This window comes from Chiroxiphia lanceolata, chromosome 11 (assembly GCF_009829145.1).
Source record: "Chiroxiphia lanceolata isolate bChiLan1 chromosome 11, bChiLan1.pri, whole genome shotgun sequence".
In the NCBI taxonomy this organism is placed as follows: Eukaryota; Metazoa; Chordata; class Aves; order Passeriformes; family Pipridae; genus Chiroxiphia; species Chiroxiphia lanceolata.
The window spans coordinates 17108716-17127216 of NC_045647.1; the positions used below are offsets into that span (position 1 = coordinate 17108716).

An 18501-nucleotide genomic window follows, 5' to 3' on the forward strand; every position below is an offset into this window, starting at 1 on the left:
TCCAGGCAGTGAAAATGCCAAAGCAGCCATGTTTTGTGGTGATCTTTTTTATCTTTAGACTGTTTCAGGCTATATATAATGAGGCTTCTCTCCTTGACTCATGCACAAATGGAATTCTCTATGGAAAAGTATATAAAAATGGTTTTTTAACTTTTAGAAAGGCTTGTTTCATAACATTTATTGACACAAAAGCCCATATATAGCCTCTAGTGATGTAATTTTAAAGTAAGATCTCTATATTCTTATATGTTCATATAAATATATTTTTCTTTTCAATAATCAAAATAAATTTTAATTGGGATCATCTACTTAATAATTTCTTCTATAGCAAATGGTAACAATAACCTACCTTGAAAAACACACAAGTCCAAAAATTTCACCTAAGGGTCACCTCAAGACTGCTCTTCGTGCTGAGCTAATGGATGTTTCTTCCAGTGACAGCCAACCTGGAATAAAATGCTGAAGCAATAAAGAATCTTTTACATCTCCTGGTAAGTTGTTCCAGTTTATTCCCATAACTAAGTATCTGCACCTATTCCAGTCTGACCTGAACAGGTCATCAGGATTGAGCCTTTTTGTCTTGTAATGCCTTTGGTAGGTTTGAGGAGCTGTCAGAAATCTCCTGGTGTGTGTGCCTGTAGCCACTGATCATATCAGCCCTGACACGTGGCTGTGACAGAGCTAAAGGGACTGATCTCTTTAAGTCTCTCTATTAGGAAGTTGAGTTTTTTGTTCCCCAAATCTCAAATTATTCTTCTGGCTATTTCTCCTGAACCTTTTCTTTGTAGGGAAGGGTGGGTATCAGGAGTTGGCACAGTATGTTGCAGCATGAAAGGGATGCAAAACTTTGTGGTAGGATCAGGTTCCTGCAAATCAGTTACAAGTAATTGTTTCCCTTTTCATCTGAATCCATCTCAGCTTCATGTTGCTCTCACTGAGCCTTGTAACAGTTTGAGGTTTGCTGTGATTAGTTGTAGGGCTGATTATGGTCTGATTGCTTCATTCAAGTTGTCTGGACTGAGCTACTGCTGGTGACAGTAGGAAAATCTCCAGAGTGTTTTGTTAATCTTTATTAGAGCAGTAATGCCCAGCATGCACATCAGTGGAATTTTAGGGATGACAATTACCATTATGTTTTTCAATACTATAATACTTCTGTCCCACAAGCACTCTGGCTAACACATTTATATGACATTACGTGGGAAGCCTCCTATGATTCATATTTGTTGTAAATATAATTTTTTTTTAATATTTCAGCAAATAATCCTAGAGAAATTAGGCATCTGTGGATTGTAAAGATCTGAATTAGTGAAAGTAATTTCCTAGAGCATATCAGATGTCTTACAGCTTCAGAATGCAAAGTTGCCTGTGTAGGATTCATCACTATTTTATAGCTTGCTTGAGTAAATCATGTAGCCTTGATTGGCCTCTGAATCAAGTGGCTGCAATTTCCATAAACACATATTTAGAATAAAACATAAAAATGTGACTTCCTAACTTGAGGTGGCTCTGTCTTTGTAACCCACCCAGCTCCCTGTGTACAGATCTCTTGTAGTTCACTCTCATTTTATAGGATCAGTTGTAGTATATTTGTAATATTGTGAAAAGTTCACAGCTGCTCCTGGCTCTGATCAGAAGATGGTGTCTCGGCCTCAGAATTATTTTCTAATGTTGTGCTGAGTTTCTCCTGGAATGTCAGTAAGAGGGTGTTCTTTGCATCAGTCATGTTCTGTTTGGGAAGAACAGGTCAGTGCCCATACAAACCACTTACTGAACGTTCTGGGGACATGCCTTGGCTCCTGGGCCTAATCTCTGGGTGGTTACAGCAGCAAAAAGCCAGGCAGGTTATTGTACTTCTTAGCTGTTTTCATCATGGTTACATGATATGTAACTATTCCTCCCTCCAAAGAATATGGTGATAAATGTATTTAATAAAAAAATAGGGCGAAATGCTCTGAATAAAATAATTATTTCATTACTGTAGCAATCTAATACAAGACAAACTTTTCACTGTAACGAGGTCCTTTTATTGGACATTGGGCTGGCAATGATCTCCTGACATAACTGTGTCTTGTCTTTGTTTCTGTCTGCTGGGCAAGCAAGGATTCTTGTCTTCCTCTCTTCTCGTGTGACAGATCTTCCATTTCCTGAATTGTTCTGTAGCCTTCCTTTTTAGTCTCATTATTCTTGCTGGAAGGTGGGTGATATGAGTACCTGAAGTGTTCCCAAGTTGTTCCTTACAGTTTTCACCCAGGCTCAGTCGAGTGCTCTGTTTTCAGTGGAAGGATTTGGCCTGTTTCATCCCAGTGTCCTGGTTCCTCTTCTCCCCTTGGCTGCACCACCAGTCTCTCTGACTCCAGACCTTTTAGAAGTCCTTTTAGGTTTTCCATTTGCACTATTACCATCCTTTGGGGTGGTTTTTCCTTTGGAGCCCAGTCTTACTGAAGTCTATTTGGTATTCTGTTTTAGAAATAGTAATCTATTTACAAATTAAATATATTCTAAACCTTCATGTTCAAGTTCATAAGTTTTTCAGCCCAATTATTTTCAGTAAACAGTTACCATAGTTACTCAAAGATTCTTCCAAAATCAGGATCGAGTCCAATGTTTGTTCGGCATTTCATTTCATTTAAACTGAATCATATTATGTGCATTTGCTCCAAGGTTGTTTGGTCAACTCTTTTGTAATGTCCTTTTTGCAAATCACAATCACACTCACAATGGTGTCATTTCATGAGAACTGGTTAAATATTTGGGAAGGAAATTTGGCAGCTCTCACAGTAATGAATGTATGAATGCTAACAGGAACATTTAGTTTTCCCTCTCTGGGCAGAAAGTTAGTTCCTATCTTGATACAATTTCTAGAAGCAATAAAATTGAAAAGCTTTCCCATCAAATCCAATCCTAGAATGCTCTTGAAAATCTTGAGCAAACTCATTTGTTTGCTTATCATTCCCTAAAATTATTTTGGCTCAGACAAATTCTGTTTTGTCATTTCTGTTGTCTCCTTGTTTCATAACACAAGTATATCTGTATTTCTACACTTCATTTCTGCAATTTATTTTTATCACTTTTCATTATCATTTTCCTTAGATGTTTTCATCAGGTTCTTTTAAATGATGCATTAGACATGCAGGTTAATTATTAGTTATTCAGAGAGCAAACTCACACACACCAGTAAAATATGTCACTTAAATTGTTTTGATATATATTAATTTATTTCTCTTTTTATTAGTTACATTTTTGTATATTCTTTAAGGAAAAGCTGTACTGCATAATTTCAACTATAAAATGTTACATTTGTGTAATAAATTCCAGTCCTTGCCTCTTTATATGCACTGGAAGTGATTTTAATAACATTATTTCTTTGGTGGCTTTTGCACCCAAAAACGTGTCCATTTCTTCCCTCAGAATAACCTGAGCTGATCTCATAAAAGGTACTCCCACTGCCTTCATTATTTGTGGCAGAATGAGCAGTTTGCAAACGGCAGCAATTAACGTGAATTCCAAACTAACTCATAAGGAAGAGCGAATTTAGTGGGCGAGCAACAGATTTTGCCAGGTTGCAACAGAATTAGTATTAGTGGCAGATTACCTGTCCTCTGGAAATCCTGCCTTTAGCTCCTCCAGACAGCAGCTTGAAATCTTAAATCTCTGCTGAATGTGTCCTGTCTGGAGGGTGACAGGGAGCAGCTGTCGTGGTTCAGCTCAAGCTGATACAGTCAAGCATCTTGAGAACAAACCAGGATTTTGAACTGCAGGAGGGAATGAGAGGCATCAGAGGCCTAAAGAAAAGTTTTCATATTGGTGGGAAAAGGTAATAATTGCATCAAAATTTGCACTTCTCTAATTCTAAAAGGTAACACATTTGTAGCAGTGTGTGCTGAGTATAAATTCCTGGAGATCCTTCTTTGTAACCAATAGGGAGAAAAAAAGGGATTATTAAAAATTATCCAGATTTTATCTTCATAAGCTGGATAGTTGAGAGATCTGTTTGCAGTCTGTATTTGCACTCTGCTTGACAGGCCTGTTATTTATGTTGGTTGCTGGGTTTAGTACTACTAAACAAATACATGAGGTTGTTCACCCTGTGTAGGAAGGTTGCAGTGGCCACAGTCAATCCAAACCCTGGTGGTCTTGCTCCTGATGGTGGATAATTTATGAATCATATATAAAAAATAAATCCCCTAACTGAATTCATCCTTTACTCTGTGTTATGTGCTGTAGGTAAAAGTATGCCTGTAAAAAAGCTTCTGCAGACTCTTCTCCAGGTGTTCCCTTCCCTTTGAAGGAATGGAAGGATTCAATAAAGTCTGCAAAACTTCCATTTTTGGCCTGGGTCATAGCTGGTTTATGAGCAATCATTTTAAACTCCTTTCCCTGGTTTTTTTCCTGCCTGTGAGATCCTGTGCCCATCATCAACCACTTTATAACATAAATGTACTTCCCTCTTTGAGTGGCTTGCCCTGAGAGGGAACGTTTTGGGGAGAGCTTTTGGGGAGAGCTCAGCAATTCCGCTCCTGGCAGTTATGTTGATTTGTGTTGCTGCTTATTTAATATGTTAATGAAACACAAGGAATTACAGTTTTATTGCATAGCTTTACAGGAGACACAGGGCACATTCTTTGCCTTTACACAAAGCACCTGCACAATCTTAGATGGCAATTTTTCTCCGTGTGGATACAGCCTGTTTAATTTAGGCTTCTTCTCCTGCTGTCTGATCCAATTCCTTGATTCAGTCACTTCATAATATCAGGATGTTCCTTCCTGCTTTTGAGGAAGGTGCCTCTCACAGAGATGAGCTGTTGGTGTGTCTGTAGCAGCTGGACAGCATCTGGAGGAGCTCCAGGCTGGGTCTGCACTGCTCGAGTTTCCAGGAGGGCTGTTCCCTGAGCTGGGGGGGTCACTCGGGTCCGAACCCTTTTTGTGTGGTGAACAACTGTCACAAATGTACTTATTGTATTGCCACAGTGTCAGGAGCACCACTAAGGAAAAGTGAAGATTCAACACCCTCGAGAGGACGTGTGGATGTCACTGGAATTTATTCCTCTGCCTCTGAGTAGAAGACACGTGGGTATGAAGAGCTCTTTGCCAGTTGGGCTGTAGGACATTATGGCAGGAGAGTGAATTTGTGTGATTATTGATTACTTCCATGTGGGGACAGCTGATGAGGTGTTCAGCTTTTGTTATTCAGATGAATCAGCTGCTGGTCACTTTGTGCTGACTCACTGTCAGAGCTGGATGTGAGTATTTGGATGGATTTACAGTAACTTCATCCTTTCTACTCAGGGACACGCCAGTCTGCAGAACTGTTACACTCATTGTTCTGCTGTGTCAGGTAACAAAATATTCTGCTTTCTTTTCTTCTGCTCAAGAAGATCTTGCTTTCATTACACAGGTCAAAGCTCTTCAGATAAATTTCTGCCACTTTTTCTCCCCAGTAAACCTAAGTGACACATGTAGGTGTCTTTGGATGTAGTTGTAATTGAGACATGCATGAGAAGAAGTTTCAAAAATCTGCTTTACAGAAGACTAAAGTGGTTTTGGCTACTGGGAACATGTGTAGAATCTCTCTCTCTTAAACATAGGAATACAGTATTCCTTTCACAAGGAATATATTTCAAATTAATTTTGGAATCTGGAGCTTATATGAAGACTTAACTGTCCTCTATTTGTTAAGCGAAGGATCTCACTCTGGGCACATGGCACCAGCAGTTAGAAATCAGATTTGGCTATCTGCCAAACTAATCACAATTTAATTATTCCAATCTTAACAAAATTGAATTTTTATATACTATTGTGTCATATGTTATTTATTTTGATTATAAACATGCACAATACTGAATTTATCTAGATAAAAATAATCCAAATCATTTCACAGATGAACACATAGGATGTCCACATTTTAAATAGAAATATGTAATTAATATGGACAGTACAATAGTAGGAAATGTTCAACAGTGTTTCTTGGGTACTGAGCACTCTGCCATGACTGACTGTTTCTGTACTTGTGGGTCTCAGTAGCTGAGCTGGGGAGGTTTGGCCACAGCTCAACTGCCTGCTCTTGCATTCCCGTAAGGAAAAATGGGATGAACCTGGATAGGTCCAGCACGACTTCAAATTATCCATCTCAGCACTTCAAAATTCCAGTTTTTCCAATTGTTCTTGGTAGTGCTGGCTTTATTTCCAGATCACGACGTGGTCTCTGCACAGGTCCCGAGGTCCCGGCCAGCGCTAAGGCTGGTCCCTGTGCCCGGGGCTGGCAGCACGGCCAGCTGGCGCTCCCTGGGAAATGCCGAGCTGTGGGAACGGGAGGGATCCTCGTCCTCTGCCACAACCGCTGCGGCAGGTTGGCTGGAAGGGCCCTTCATGCCAGGGGAGGGCTTGGAGCGCCGGGATCCAGCGGGTCCCCGCTGGGAGCGGGAGCGGCGGCGAAGGGAGCGGCTCCAGCACCAGGGACAGCGGGCTGGGAGCCGGGAGCGGAGCGCGCTGCTCCATCTGCTGCATCCAGCGGGATGAGGGGAGACTCTTCTGAGAACTGACACCGCGGGAGCTTTAATTTGGTCCTGAGGCTGCTGTGAGTAACGTGGGACGGGGCAGTGGAGTGTAAGTGAAAGCACGGCAAGGAGAAGGCGTCCCTGCCCTGCCCTTGCAGCCAGTCCAGGATGAAAACATCTGTCACTTTTCCTTTTTCCACATCATCGCTGTGTGCAAATAAGGATCCAGAACTCCTCAGTCCTCAGCTGCTATTCCCTGGAGGTGTGTTAGGTGGTTCTCTATGAACCAAGGTTCAGTTGTCCCTGAAACAAAGCGACAACATTAAGGAGAGCACTTAAAAAAACCGGCCCCAAACTCTGCATTCCCTTGGAGAGATTTGGCTAAAGATGGGTTGTGTGATAGCTCAAATCAGTTAATCAGCAACCTGGTCATTTCCATAAGTGATGAAATCAGTTCTCTGATGTTTTCTCTCAATAGTATAAATTTCTTAGCATGAAAGAGGTCTCTTTCACAGCAATAAATACATAAATGATAAGAAATACATAAGGTCAGAAATGAAAAAAGAAAAAAGACCAAAAAAAAAGCACGTTCACAAGGAGAGTTCACAAATGCTTCTGAACTCCCATTTCACAAAATAGGAGTTAATTATTACTTGTGGTAGGGTTTCTTATATCCTGAACATTAAAAGAAATTAATAGGAAAAGGTATAAATTTGTCACAACAGTGCTAATTAACATTCTGTGGTTTTTCACTCCTTTAATAGGTAATTTGCTGTAGTGAGAGCATTATGGATAAATAAGAATGAAGCTGCAATAGTATTTTCCTCAAATTTCTTAATTATTCATGAAACATGAATTTTTAAATGAATCTTTTCCTTTTTTACTAATTGAAGAGCAAAATACTCTGTTTCTTTAGTACCAGGAAAACATTTGTTTGGCATGATCTTTTTTATATAATCTGACTAAATAATTACCCCCTGCACTGTAAATCTTTGGTAATTGTTCTTGACATATCGGTATTAAAGCATTAGTCAGTTCATTCTCTGCTTTTGGGCTAAAAATAAATAAATATTCTCCTGATTTAATCCAGGTACCTTCTATGCAAGCAACATATAAACGTACAGAGCGGGACATGGTGGCACAACAACACTGTCCTTATGCAAGGCTTGGTCTTTTCTAGATTTAGAGTTTGTTTTCAAGCAATATTACAAATAGAGTAAAATATTACAAATAGAGTTATATTAGTAGTTGCAAGTTGTGGGGCACAAATACTGTGATCCCTTAGAGGGAAAAACTGCTGTCATTTGTTGCATTTCCATTCCTAATGAGATGGCCCTGTGCAATAGGACAAAAACCAGATTTTGGATCTGTACATCACAAGCTGAGACCTCCTGCTTAGAATTTCCAGGAGATGACTTCATCAAAGGAAGTAACTCAGTTCTTGGGACACACGAGTCCCTACTTTGTGGCACAAAAGAGAAACACTTGGTGCTTCAAAAGGACCTGTGAAGTCATCAGAGATGGTGATAGAGTGTATTTGCTTTGTGTCTTTTTGTTTCTCCCTGAAAGGTGAGGAATTTATATTTTAATGGGAAAGTCAAGTTGTTTAATGGCTTAATCCATCTTAAAAATGGGAAAGAATATGAACTTTGAAGAAACAAACAGGCCAAGTTGGAACCTCAAGTGTAGAGAAGGAGGTAATTCAACCAAATAAATTGTCTGTCAGAGGGAGTTAAAATTAATCCCTGATTTATTTCTTTTTTTCTGATAGTAGGGGTTGTGGGCCATGTTTCTAAAACAGAGGTTTGAATTAATAATAATGGAAGGAGAAGTTACCAGCAAGTATCGGCCTGAGAATGGGGAGAAAGGGTAAAGTGTGGGGCTGCTCTTACCTGAAAGAGAGGGCAAGAGGGTGATACCTTCCATGATACCTTAGGGCTGGGACAACTGAGAAAGATCTGCTTGCAGAAAGGTATAAGACTCTCTGCTTTCTGCTATCTGACCTTCCATTGTCCCTTGCAGAGCATTTGAAAGGATTGTGCAGTTCCCTTGATCTATTTAAGAGAAGGAAACTGTGTCAAATCTCTCCAATCCCAATCCAGCTGTCTTTCAGATCACATCTATATTACAGCAAGATAGTGTGATATAAGACAAACCCCCTAATGTATTTTGATTAATTAATACTGTGTTAAACATTAATGCACAGTCTCTTTGGGTAAGGACAGTTGTGTTTGCAGTAACAGACTCACGAGCAACTCACAATACTTCTGACACAGCAGCTCCTGCAGACAGTGGATGGTCAGTAACTTCTGCCAGTGTTATTCAGTGATTAGTGCTTTCCTGCTGACTTGACTTCAGGTTCATTTAAATAAGGTCTTGAGGCCTGTATTTGCCATTATTTCAATACAAGTGCAACACAAGGGTTTAGTGGCAAAGCCACAGAACGGCACCTCAGGAAACTTCTGCAAGGGGGGGCCACTTTTCTCTGACAATCATTAATTTCTGGGACCCACGATGTCCACCAACAGAAGTTCTTTTAGTAGGAGCTCTGGCATTTACAATAGGTTTTAAAATTTAGTTTGATTGCTGATGTCAGTTTTTAAAACTTCCTAACAAAACCGTGAAACTATCTAAATAGAAGCAGGCTTTGGATTCCAATTCTGTGGTGATGTTTTTTTAACGTGAAATCTTTATGATAAGGAAAAATAAAAACCGCTCCAGAAAAATAAACCCACAAAACCAAACCAACCCAAACCCTGGGGCACATAACCCTGAGAATTTCTTGCTTCTGCTCGCTACAATGCTACGATGTTTTCCCCATGCTTTTCAGAGTAGCATGAATATTGAAGTTGGCAGGTGTGAGCTCTGTTAAGAGAGCAAAGAGAAAAAGAGACAGCAGAAATAGTTGTTTTGCAGCCCTGCAGCAGTCGCTGTTTGCTTTGGTCTCTCCTTTGCACGTGGGCAATCCTGAATCCAAACTTGCTGCCTGGGAGATTAGTGCCTCTTGCCCCCCTTGCAGGATGAGATATTTGTTCGCTGCTCCACTTGAGCTGAGAGTATTTACTAAGGCAATCAGTGTTTATGTAGAGGTGATAGGAGCCTCATTAAACTGGTGAGTGCACAGATCAGAGGAACAGGTGTAAATATATTTGGTAACTTTAACTTACTCAAACTTGCATTCCACTGACTCTGCAGTAAATTACGGAGTTTTTTCCTTTCTGAAGTGGGTCACATGCCCCTCTACTGACCCTCTCAGAAAACAGGTATCACCAGCAGCAGTGCAGAGAAGTGTCAGGAATAAATATGTAATAGTATGTGCTGTATTTCAAATACAGGTAATGTACCATCAGTATGACTGTCCCTGGTAATGTTGTCATTTGTATGACCAAGATCAGGACGTGGATAGCCTTTAAACAAAGTGTTTCTTGTACACTATTAGTTCCTTCCAGGTTCCCTTCTGTCAACTACTTTGGTGTCCTCCTCAGAGTTTATCTAACCTTGCGAGGTTCTGACCTTACCTTCCCAAGTTCACTTTCAGTCCATATTTACTTTAAGGGGAAGAGTCAACTTAGAGGTGGTTGTATTTTGGAAAAAAAATCTGCTGTGTTTTTTCTTAAGCAGGAAAAGTATCAGTTTAAGTACTGGTCAGCTTGGCAGCAAGAAGAATCCGTGAAGTGCTGAGGCTGTGCGATGAAGAGCCTGGAAGAATTAACCAATTCCTGTCACTACAGAGGTTTTCTGCTCCCAAAGTACTAGGAAGAGATGAAAAGGTATTTATTATTTACATATATAGAGATAAAAAAACAATACCAGTTTCTCAAACCCAGCAGCAGCCTATCTCAAACAGATGCAACTCAATGACTTTGTCATGCTTTGTCCCTTCAAAAAGCTATTTCTGCATGCTGTGGGAGTGCCTCGGGAAGGGAAGGAATGAAGCTATTGTAAATATAAATGCCAAAATGTGAATATGAATTAAGGTAGGATTGAAAAGATTGTTTTTCTAAATGAATAATGTACAAGCACGTTTCATTCTTGGCCACTTACTGTTTGCACTCCACACAGGAAAGCAAAACCCAGCATCCCAAACCCAAACAAAAACCCAAACAGAAAGCTGGCCCTGCTCGGTGGGGAAACAGTAGTTGCACGTGTTAAAAAAATAAATAATGAAGGTTTCCACAGCAACCCAAGTTCTGTAGTGCAAATTGATGACTTTTGTTCTGTTTTATTATATAATCAGAGAACAGATATTCTATTAAAAGTGTTGGATGCATCTCAAGTTATATTGTTAAAAAGTTTGGTGCAATCCTAAAACTTCATGTCAAGGAATTTATTTACCAAGGTTTCTGAAAATGCTGAATGAAAAGTGTTTTCTTCCCTCGGCTTTGAGGGGGGAGCAAGGGCACTGCTGTGGCACAACATTGCAAGGGGCAGAATTTCAATTGCAGGGAAACTTTTGTAATATTTATTCCAGCTTTTCCTTTCCCGTGAAGAATTAAAGTTCAGGTTTTACAGAAAGAAACGGAAGATGAACTTGAAAGGTAAAGACTGTTACAAGTTTTGGGCAAGTGCTCGTTGCGGAAACTGCGCGGATTTTGCTGGCTCATTAGCAGCTTTGGAGATTAATAAAAACAACAAGAAAATGAAACCACGGCACGGGCCAGATTTGGGTGTTGGGGCTGATGATGACTTTGTTTAGCGCTGACAGCGGCCGCTGGTCCCGGGGCTGAGCGCACCGGGCAGGGGTCGGGCTGGCCCCGGTGGTGACAACCCCGGCCGCGCTCGGTGCTGCACTGCGGCCTCCCGGGGATGGGATGGGAATGGGATGGGGTGAGGGGTTCTCCCGGGATCAGGATCGCTCCCCCCGCGTCCCCCGTCCCCTCACGGGCCACGCGCCGCCGCCCCCGCGCCTCGCGCCCGCGCGCGCCTCGTGCGGCCGCGCGGGGCTGAGGGAGGCGGGGGGGGGAGCGCGAGGGGGGGCGGCGCGGTCCGCGCGTGCGCGCCGGGTCCGCCGGGAGCGGGGGGGGCGCGGCAGCCGCGAGTCCTCCGGCGGCGGCGGCGGGAGCGGAGCGGAGGAGGCGGCGCGGGGCGAGCAGGGGCCGGGGCCGCCCGAGCTCCGCGGGGCCGCCGCCACCGCAGCGCCGCAGCCCGCGGGGGGCCGCGCTACGAGAGGCGCCGGGCCGGCGTTGCGCGCCCGCGGGCGCTGAGGGGAGCGGCGCGGCGGCTGCTGCTGCTGCCCGGGCGGGCGGGCGGGGGGTGATCTCCCCCCCCCCCCCCCCGCCCTCAGGCAGCGGCGGAGCGGCCCCCGAGCGCGGCCCCGGCCGGAGCAGCCGGCGCGGCGCCCCCGCGGAGCGCGGGGGGGAGGAGAAGCCGCCCCCGCTCGATGAGCGGCGCCCGCCCGCCCGCCGCGCTGTGCCCGGGGATCGGCGGCCGCGGCCGGCGCGCCCGGCAGCATGTGGAGTCCCACCGAGGAGGAGAAATACGGCGTGGGTAGGTGCTGCCGCAGCGCTCCCCCGCCTCTCCCCGCCGGACCCCGCGGGCTCGGGGTTGGGGGGCGGCTCTTCCCTCCCGCGGGGGTGGCGGCGCTGCCCCGCAGGTGGGACCGGGGGTGGGTTCGGCGGGCGGCGATGGGGCTGTGGGGGCTGCCCGAGGGGAGCGGCCCCGGCGGAGCCTCTGCCCTGCCCTGCCCTGCCCTGCCCTGCCCGCCCCGCGGGATGTGCTGCGTGTGCTCCCGTTCTCCGAAGCGGAGTTTGGGGGCCCCGCGCCGGGGTCGCGATCGCGCAAATAATCAGAAAACGAGTCGCTGAGCCCTTAATCTACTTAAGCGCGGTTCCCTTTTCCCTGCGTTCCCATCTGCGGTGCGTGGAGGGAGTTGGGAAGGGGCCGCGGTGTCTTTAGGGGGCGTCGGTGCTGCACCTGCCCGGGGAGGAGGGGGCGGCCGCGGGGCCGGGGCTGCGGGAGCCGGGAGCGACCCCGGCCCTGGGCCCTCCCGGGTACCTCGCGGGGTTATTTTTCGTTGTTCTGGTAAATCAGATTTTACAGTCGTCTGGCATCGCGTTTGCTCTAATCTGAGGCATCCCCGCTGGCGGCTTTGGTTTGTTGTTTTAGCGTGTAAATCCCTGATAGGAGCAGAAATGTTACGTCTGATGAAATGGAAGGCACAGACTTTCTTTTGCTTCACTTTTGCTCGTTTTGATTTAATTTTTTTAAACCGTTGGCTTGTATAATAATAAAAGCCGGTACAGCTGCCCTGATTAGTTACCTGAATGCCTCATTAAATTTATCGTTATCAATTGTGCATATTGATTTTTAAGTTCCACAACGTGTAGTGATGATCGATTTCTACAGATACTTAAAAAAATACAAACAAATTTCGAACAAAGGTCTGTTAACCTGAACTGTTAAAGTGGGATTTTGGCCACAGTATTTTGAGCAATTAATAGCTTTAATGCCTTTTTGTTAGAATTCTTTTAGTTGATTCAGTAATTAAAAAAAAAAGTTGTTAATTTTTCGTCTTGAGCAACAAATATCTTGCTTAGTACATCCCGCATATCTCCATAACTAATAGAAGAAGAGATTTGCATGTGTTTAAAAAAAAAAAATCAAATGCAGCGTTAGATGGGAACCTGTCAGTGCAGGGAAATATATACAAGTGGCATAAAATAGCACAGGGAAGTCGTTACTTGAAATCCTGTTGCTCTGTCAGTCAGTGGGAGTCTATAAAGTTAACAAGCCCTGTTACACCTCAGCTGGATGCTCCAGGAATATGAAGTATCCAGACTTTCATACCTCAGCTGCTGGCCAAAGGCCACTTCTGTTGTCCCAGTACTAAACTTGCTGCTAGAATTGAAATGGATGCTTCAGAAAATAATTATCCATTTTCCAAGTCTTGTTGGTTTTCCTGCGTTCTGGTTACGTAGTCAGTTGTCTTTGCTGTGCTGAAGGGTTTGATGTTCAGTGTTGTGTTTGTTTGTGTTAGACCCGTGTGCATAAAAAAAAAATAAAGAAAATACTTATGTTACCTTGATCCAAAAGTAGGTGAACTAATTTTTTTTTTTTATGCAGATGTCTGGGAGGAAAAGCTGGGAAATCTCCATTCAGGTTGTAAACAAGTCAGGAGGAGGCATAGGAAGGGAGAGCAGTGAATGAAAACAAGCATTGTTTCAATGAATGTTCTGTAGTCTGAGGATTATTCCCCTAAGGATGGAGATTTTTCTTTTGCAGGCAACACACCTGTAGGTAGGGCTGAGGTAATGGCTGAGTCATAGAAGTTTTGGTGATCTCCAGGCAAGTTCTTGTTCTTGTGTAGCTTTAATTACTTTTCCTGTAATTGAAATTTGTTGATAATTCTCCAGAGAGAGGGAAACAGGTGAAAAATGCAGCTTATATCTGGAGTTTAGTTGCTACAGGTGGGGAGAGGAGTGCTGGGTTTTTAGAAGTCAATCTGTCATTGCTGGCTGGAGTGTGCAGTTTTGGAGAAAATAGTCTGCAGAAGGTGTAGACATGAGGGTTTGCTGTTGGGAGGGACACTGAGGGAGGGGAAAAAAAAAAAGGAAAAACCCCAGATATTTCTTTTCCCAATGCGAATTATCCTGATTTCACAAATAAAATAATATATGCTAAAATATTTTTCTTGGCATGAGTCACTGGTATGAGCTTATGCCTTGGGCTTTAGTAGTTTGGTTTTGGTAAGAGCACTCTCTGTCCAAAAAAATGCTGTGTGCTTTCTCCATGAAGAGTTTTAGATTTGACTTTGGATTAAGGCAATACACTTTCTGTCCCTGTTGATGTAAGGTGGGTGGGGAAAAAATTCAGTGATTTCTGCACTGGAATACCACAAAGACTTTTCTGGTGGAATGGAAAGGAACGTCTGGGCATCCAGGCCCTGGACATACCTGTTCTTGTGTATCGAGGAAAGCAAAAGTATCATATGAAGTAGTTAATTCTGATGCTGTTCTCTTTGTTGGAAGTCAGTTGGGATGTGTGTTGTTGTCTGATCTACACAGCTGATCAGAGGTGATAATTCATAGGAGCTGTTCCTTCAGAAACACACCACGTTTCCCCCCTCAGCACGTGGGGATAGAAGGGCTTTGTGTTCTGCCCTGGCTTCCAAGGAGTGTCAGACAAAGGCATTTCTCATGTGCTTGCTGGAGCCCCTGAACAGATATTCCTCTGCAGCCACAGGCCCTTGGCTGCAGGGGAACATGTTGAATTTACTGATGGGAACATCAGTGGCTTTGGGGCGGTTCCGAGGTTCTCTGGGCCTGTCTGCCTGCAGTTAAAGAAGTTTTCCATGCTTGCAGTTGTAGAATGCCAATGTATCACCCAGTTCTCATACAGGTCATTGTATATATCTAGGCCAGAGATGCTCAGAATATTTCTAAATAAATTAAACACTCCCCTAACAACACTGAAGTTCTTCCTTGATCTTATTTCTCAGCTACTATAGCAACTACCTGGGAGCTGTTGTGAGTAATGCCCCTCTATTTAGAAATACTTACATTCAGTGCTTCTAATCCTAGCTCTGCTTTTAAAACTTGAGACCTCATGATGAAAAGCAGAGAGTTCTTCCACAGGTGCTTAAGGTGGCCAGTTATGGACACAGTAAGATTTCTGAACTGATTATTGAAGATAACTCACTCTCTAGCCCTCTCTTGTTTTAATATTTTTAAAGCAGTCTCTGTCTCTAAGAAATTATTTATTGAAGTGATCTGATTAGTTGCTTTAGTCGTGTAAAGCAAGTATTAAATAATAATGCATTAAAAAGAAACAGCTAAGCAGAGAGAACTCTTTAGTAAATAACATTTGAGAGCTGATTATTTCATCAGCTCATCAGGCTGTCAGTTTTTGCTGTTATATTTTTGTGGAAGGAGCAGGTTTAGGTGGTTCTCAGGAAAGTTGTTGTTGTTTGGGGGTTTTTTGTAATTGATGCTGTACTTTGTGTGGCTGACCATATTAAATATGTATGTATTGAATCACAGAGGAGAATAAAAACCTGCCTGCATAAACAGCACCTGGTTTTAGTTTATTCAAAGAATTAGTGTTAAAATCTGTTAATAGTTTCATTTAAAATGCATTTTTTATCTTTGCTTTCACTACTTAACTGGTAACAATGAAAAATAAATCCATAAACACAAATACATGTAGCTAACATTTCCCTTGTTCCCACTAAGAAAGGATGGAACATCATAATGTCCTAGTTACAGTTCTGTACTGCAGCTTCTGCTTTTTGATCAGTATCTTGAGTTTTGATATTTATTTTTTTCCCCTGTCAGTAAACCTTGGCTTGCACATTTCCCAATTCATATTTGAGTTTGGAAGAACAGGGCTGCAGAACTTAGAAAAAAGTCTTCCTTCCCTCCCCGAGGCTCCTGGTGTGTGTGACTGTCCTTACCTGTTCAGGCAGAAGGAGCTGCTGGAGGAGGAGGGCTCTGATGATACTGTGGTTTCCCTGTGTCACTGAGGTGCTTTGTTACAGGTTTAAAATGAAAAGTTTCAGAGGGAGAGAGAAAAAAGTGCGTCCCCCAAGTTAGGAAGAAGTCCATTGTTGATCTGGGACACAATATCAATCCCTGGGACTGGGTTCTGTGTCGTGGACACAGATTATATTTCATCTTCTCTCCTGTGCCCCAGTGCCAGAATGTGTAATTGTCTGGCAGCAGGAGGGAGGTGACTAAGGATATTCTTCAGGGATCTGTCTTGGAAGCAAAGCTACGTGGAGGGATGTACTTGGAAACCTTCTGTGCTACACTGCTTTGGGAGGCGATGGTGATTCCTGGGGACTTGCTTGTTAGTCAGGAAAACTAAATGACCCAGGGATTGGAGCAGTTTCCATTCACTGTTTTACCTCTGAGGGCCTTTTTATTACCCATAGGCCTTAAGAATGAGCAAAGGAATTTGTCAGTCAGGGATCATAAAGGAAATGTATATGTGTTATTTAACTGGATGGGAAATGAATCACACCTCGAAATGTCTCTGGAAAAGAGCAGCTCCCCGGATGCACCCGATGGGAGACTCTCAGTGTGGATAGCAGAGTTACTGAGGTGTCATTTCATGCAGTGGGCAACTTCACTTCCAGTCCAGTGTAAATCTGTAATTCTGCTGTTGCTGATAGAACTTGGAGACTAAATATACTGTTTTGTCAGAAGAGATCAATATATTTTAGCTCGTTTATCCTATAAAAGAGTAGGCTAAAGACTTTGTGGTTAGGCCAGTTCTTGTGAAAGCTGTTTTGCAGAACTGGATGAGAATTAATCTGTAAGATATTACTACTTTGAGATCATCTAAATACTAGTTGTCCACAAACATATTTACAGTAGAAATTAGCCAGAACTTTTTAAATAGAGGAGGAATGAATTTGAGGAACAAATTCTTGCGAAGGCAAGGAATGGGATGTATATGTTCAGCAGTTCACTGCATGGTTTGTATGGGGATGTGGGTGTGATCCTGGAGTAAGAAATTATAGTAGTGCAATATGGGGTTTAACTTTTGATGCCTTAATGGTTTTAGAGCAATTTTCTCCATTTCTTCATCATTGGACCATCCTGGGTATTCAGTGAAGAACTGCAAGGTTCAGCCACTTGCCAGTAAGGTGGGGGCAAAAGCAGTTCCTCCCTGACCTTATCCACAGTGCAGAAGAGGTTTTGTATCTAGAATGATTTCCTAAGGGTGGAAACCTTTTACTGTTCAGGCTTTCTGTCCTCCCCTAACAATACCTCTCACCCAGTAATGAGAGGCATTTTATGATGAGAGTTGGCAGCCTTGGATGTACTTTTCCTGCAGATTTAATGAAAATTGGTGGCTGGGTGGGAAGGAAAGAACTTATGAATTCCTGTGGGTAGTAATGCAGATAAGCAGCTACTGACTTGCTAAAGGAAATGGATAATAAGGTTCTATCAGGACTTCTAATATAACTTTTTTGTTTGGTTGCTGGAGAACGTGAAGGGGCAGCTGTCCATGTGAGCAGGGCAGTGAACCTGGGGGTGTTTCATACACAGGAATGCTCAGGGGCCAGGGAAAGATTAGAAATCCAGTGGTACTGCGTTTGGTTTGTCCTGGGACTGTCTTGGAAACAGAGGGAATGGGAATATCCATTGGTAGGAAACCAGGCTTTTCATATTCATTCAAGGGCAAGTTGTCTTGCTCTTTTTTTAATGCAGCAGGCAAAAATTACAATTCACAACAGGGTGTATATATATAAACATGCCTGGAATGCTCCTTGTCCTTGGAAAATTTAGGTGATTCTTTGGTGTTTCTTATTTGTGTGCTTTGGGTTTAAAGTCACTGCCAAGCCTGTAGGACGGGAAGGGACGTTTTTCAGGGTGAAATTAGTGGGGAATATTTTAAAGTAATTTCTCTTTTGAACCATTGAAGGCATAGGAAGTTGGTGTGTGACTGTGTGGTGATGGTGCAGGTTGTGGTTTGCAGTTGTATGTGGGAAGAGAGGAAAGGTGACATTTTTATTAATCCTTCTGAAAGCAGCTTTCTCAGTGTACAGTCTGTGGCACAGCTCGGCTGGACCCGAGTCTCACTGCCTTGCAAGGCCTTTCTTTGCAGCAGTTCTGCCCTTAACAAATCAGAGTCCAATATAAACATCAGGGAAACATGTAAGAGCCATTACCAGAACTTGTAAACTATAATATCTGCACTTGTAATCTATAAAATTCTCTACCACATGTTTGGTGGCATTTAAAAGCCCTCAAAAGGGGGATAACTGGGAATGAGGAAGTTTTCTCTGTTGTCATGTGCACAGTGATGTGTAGATAGACAAGCTTTTCTGACTGATATGTTTAACAGTCATTTGGAACATACAGAGGAGCTGTAAATGACCTCAAACAACTGGTGTTACTGGTGACCACCTGCATTTCATGGATCTGTTTTCTTGAGAAACGGGAGCACTTTTCCCGTGTGGATATGAAAACACTGACCAAAGAATGGGAAATCTGTGGAAGATTATTTAGCTATTGAAGAGCCTGCTGCAACTTTTTCTCCTGCTTCAGAGAAATTT

The 18501-nt window shown here is 43.0% G+C and overlaps 1 protein-coding gene and 1 long non-coding RNA gene across 11 annotated transcripts in view; one reads left to right on the forward strand and one right to left on the reverse strand.

The window, feature by feature from the left end:
• Positions 1 to 6349: 6349 nt before the first annotated feature.
• Positions 6350 to 11293, reverse strand: LOC116792267. The gene is made up of 3 exons (XR_004359042.1): positions 10016 to 11293; positions 8390 to 8551; positions 6350 to 6800 (listed from the first exon to the last, which is right to left on the reverse strand). It is a non-coding gene; the product is annotated as an uncharacterized LOC116792267 (long non-coding RNA).
• Positions 11294 to 11869: 576 nt separating this feature from the next.
• DOCK3 (dedicator of cytokinesis 3) overlaps positions 11870 to 18501 on the forward strand; it is a 192389-nt gene continuing 185757 nt past the window's right edge. For 8 of the 10 annotated variants that reach the window (XM_032699096.1, XM_032699100.1, XM_032699097.1 and 5 more), the window contains exon 1: positions 11871 to 11984. In XM_032699096.1, coding sequence (XP_032554987.1) covers positions 11948 to 11984 — 37 coding nt within the window. In that variant the 5' untranslated portion in view covers positions 11871 to 11947. Of the gene's footprint in view, positions 11985 to 18501 lie in introns of all 10 variants that reach the window. The other 2 variants (XM_032699099.1, XM_032699104.1) reach the window with 2 other exon arrangements.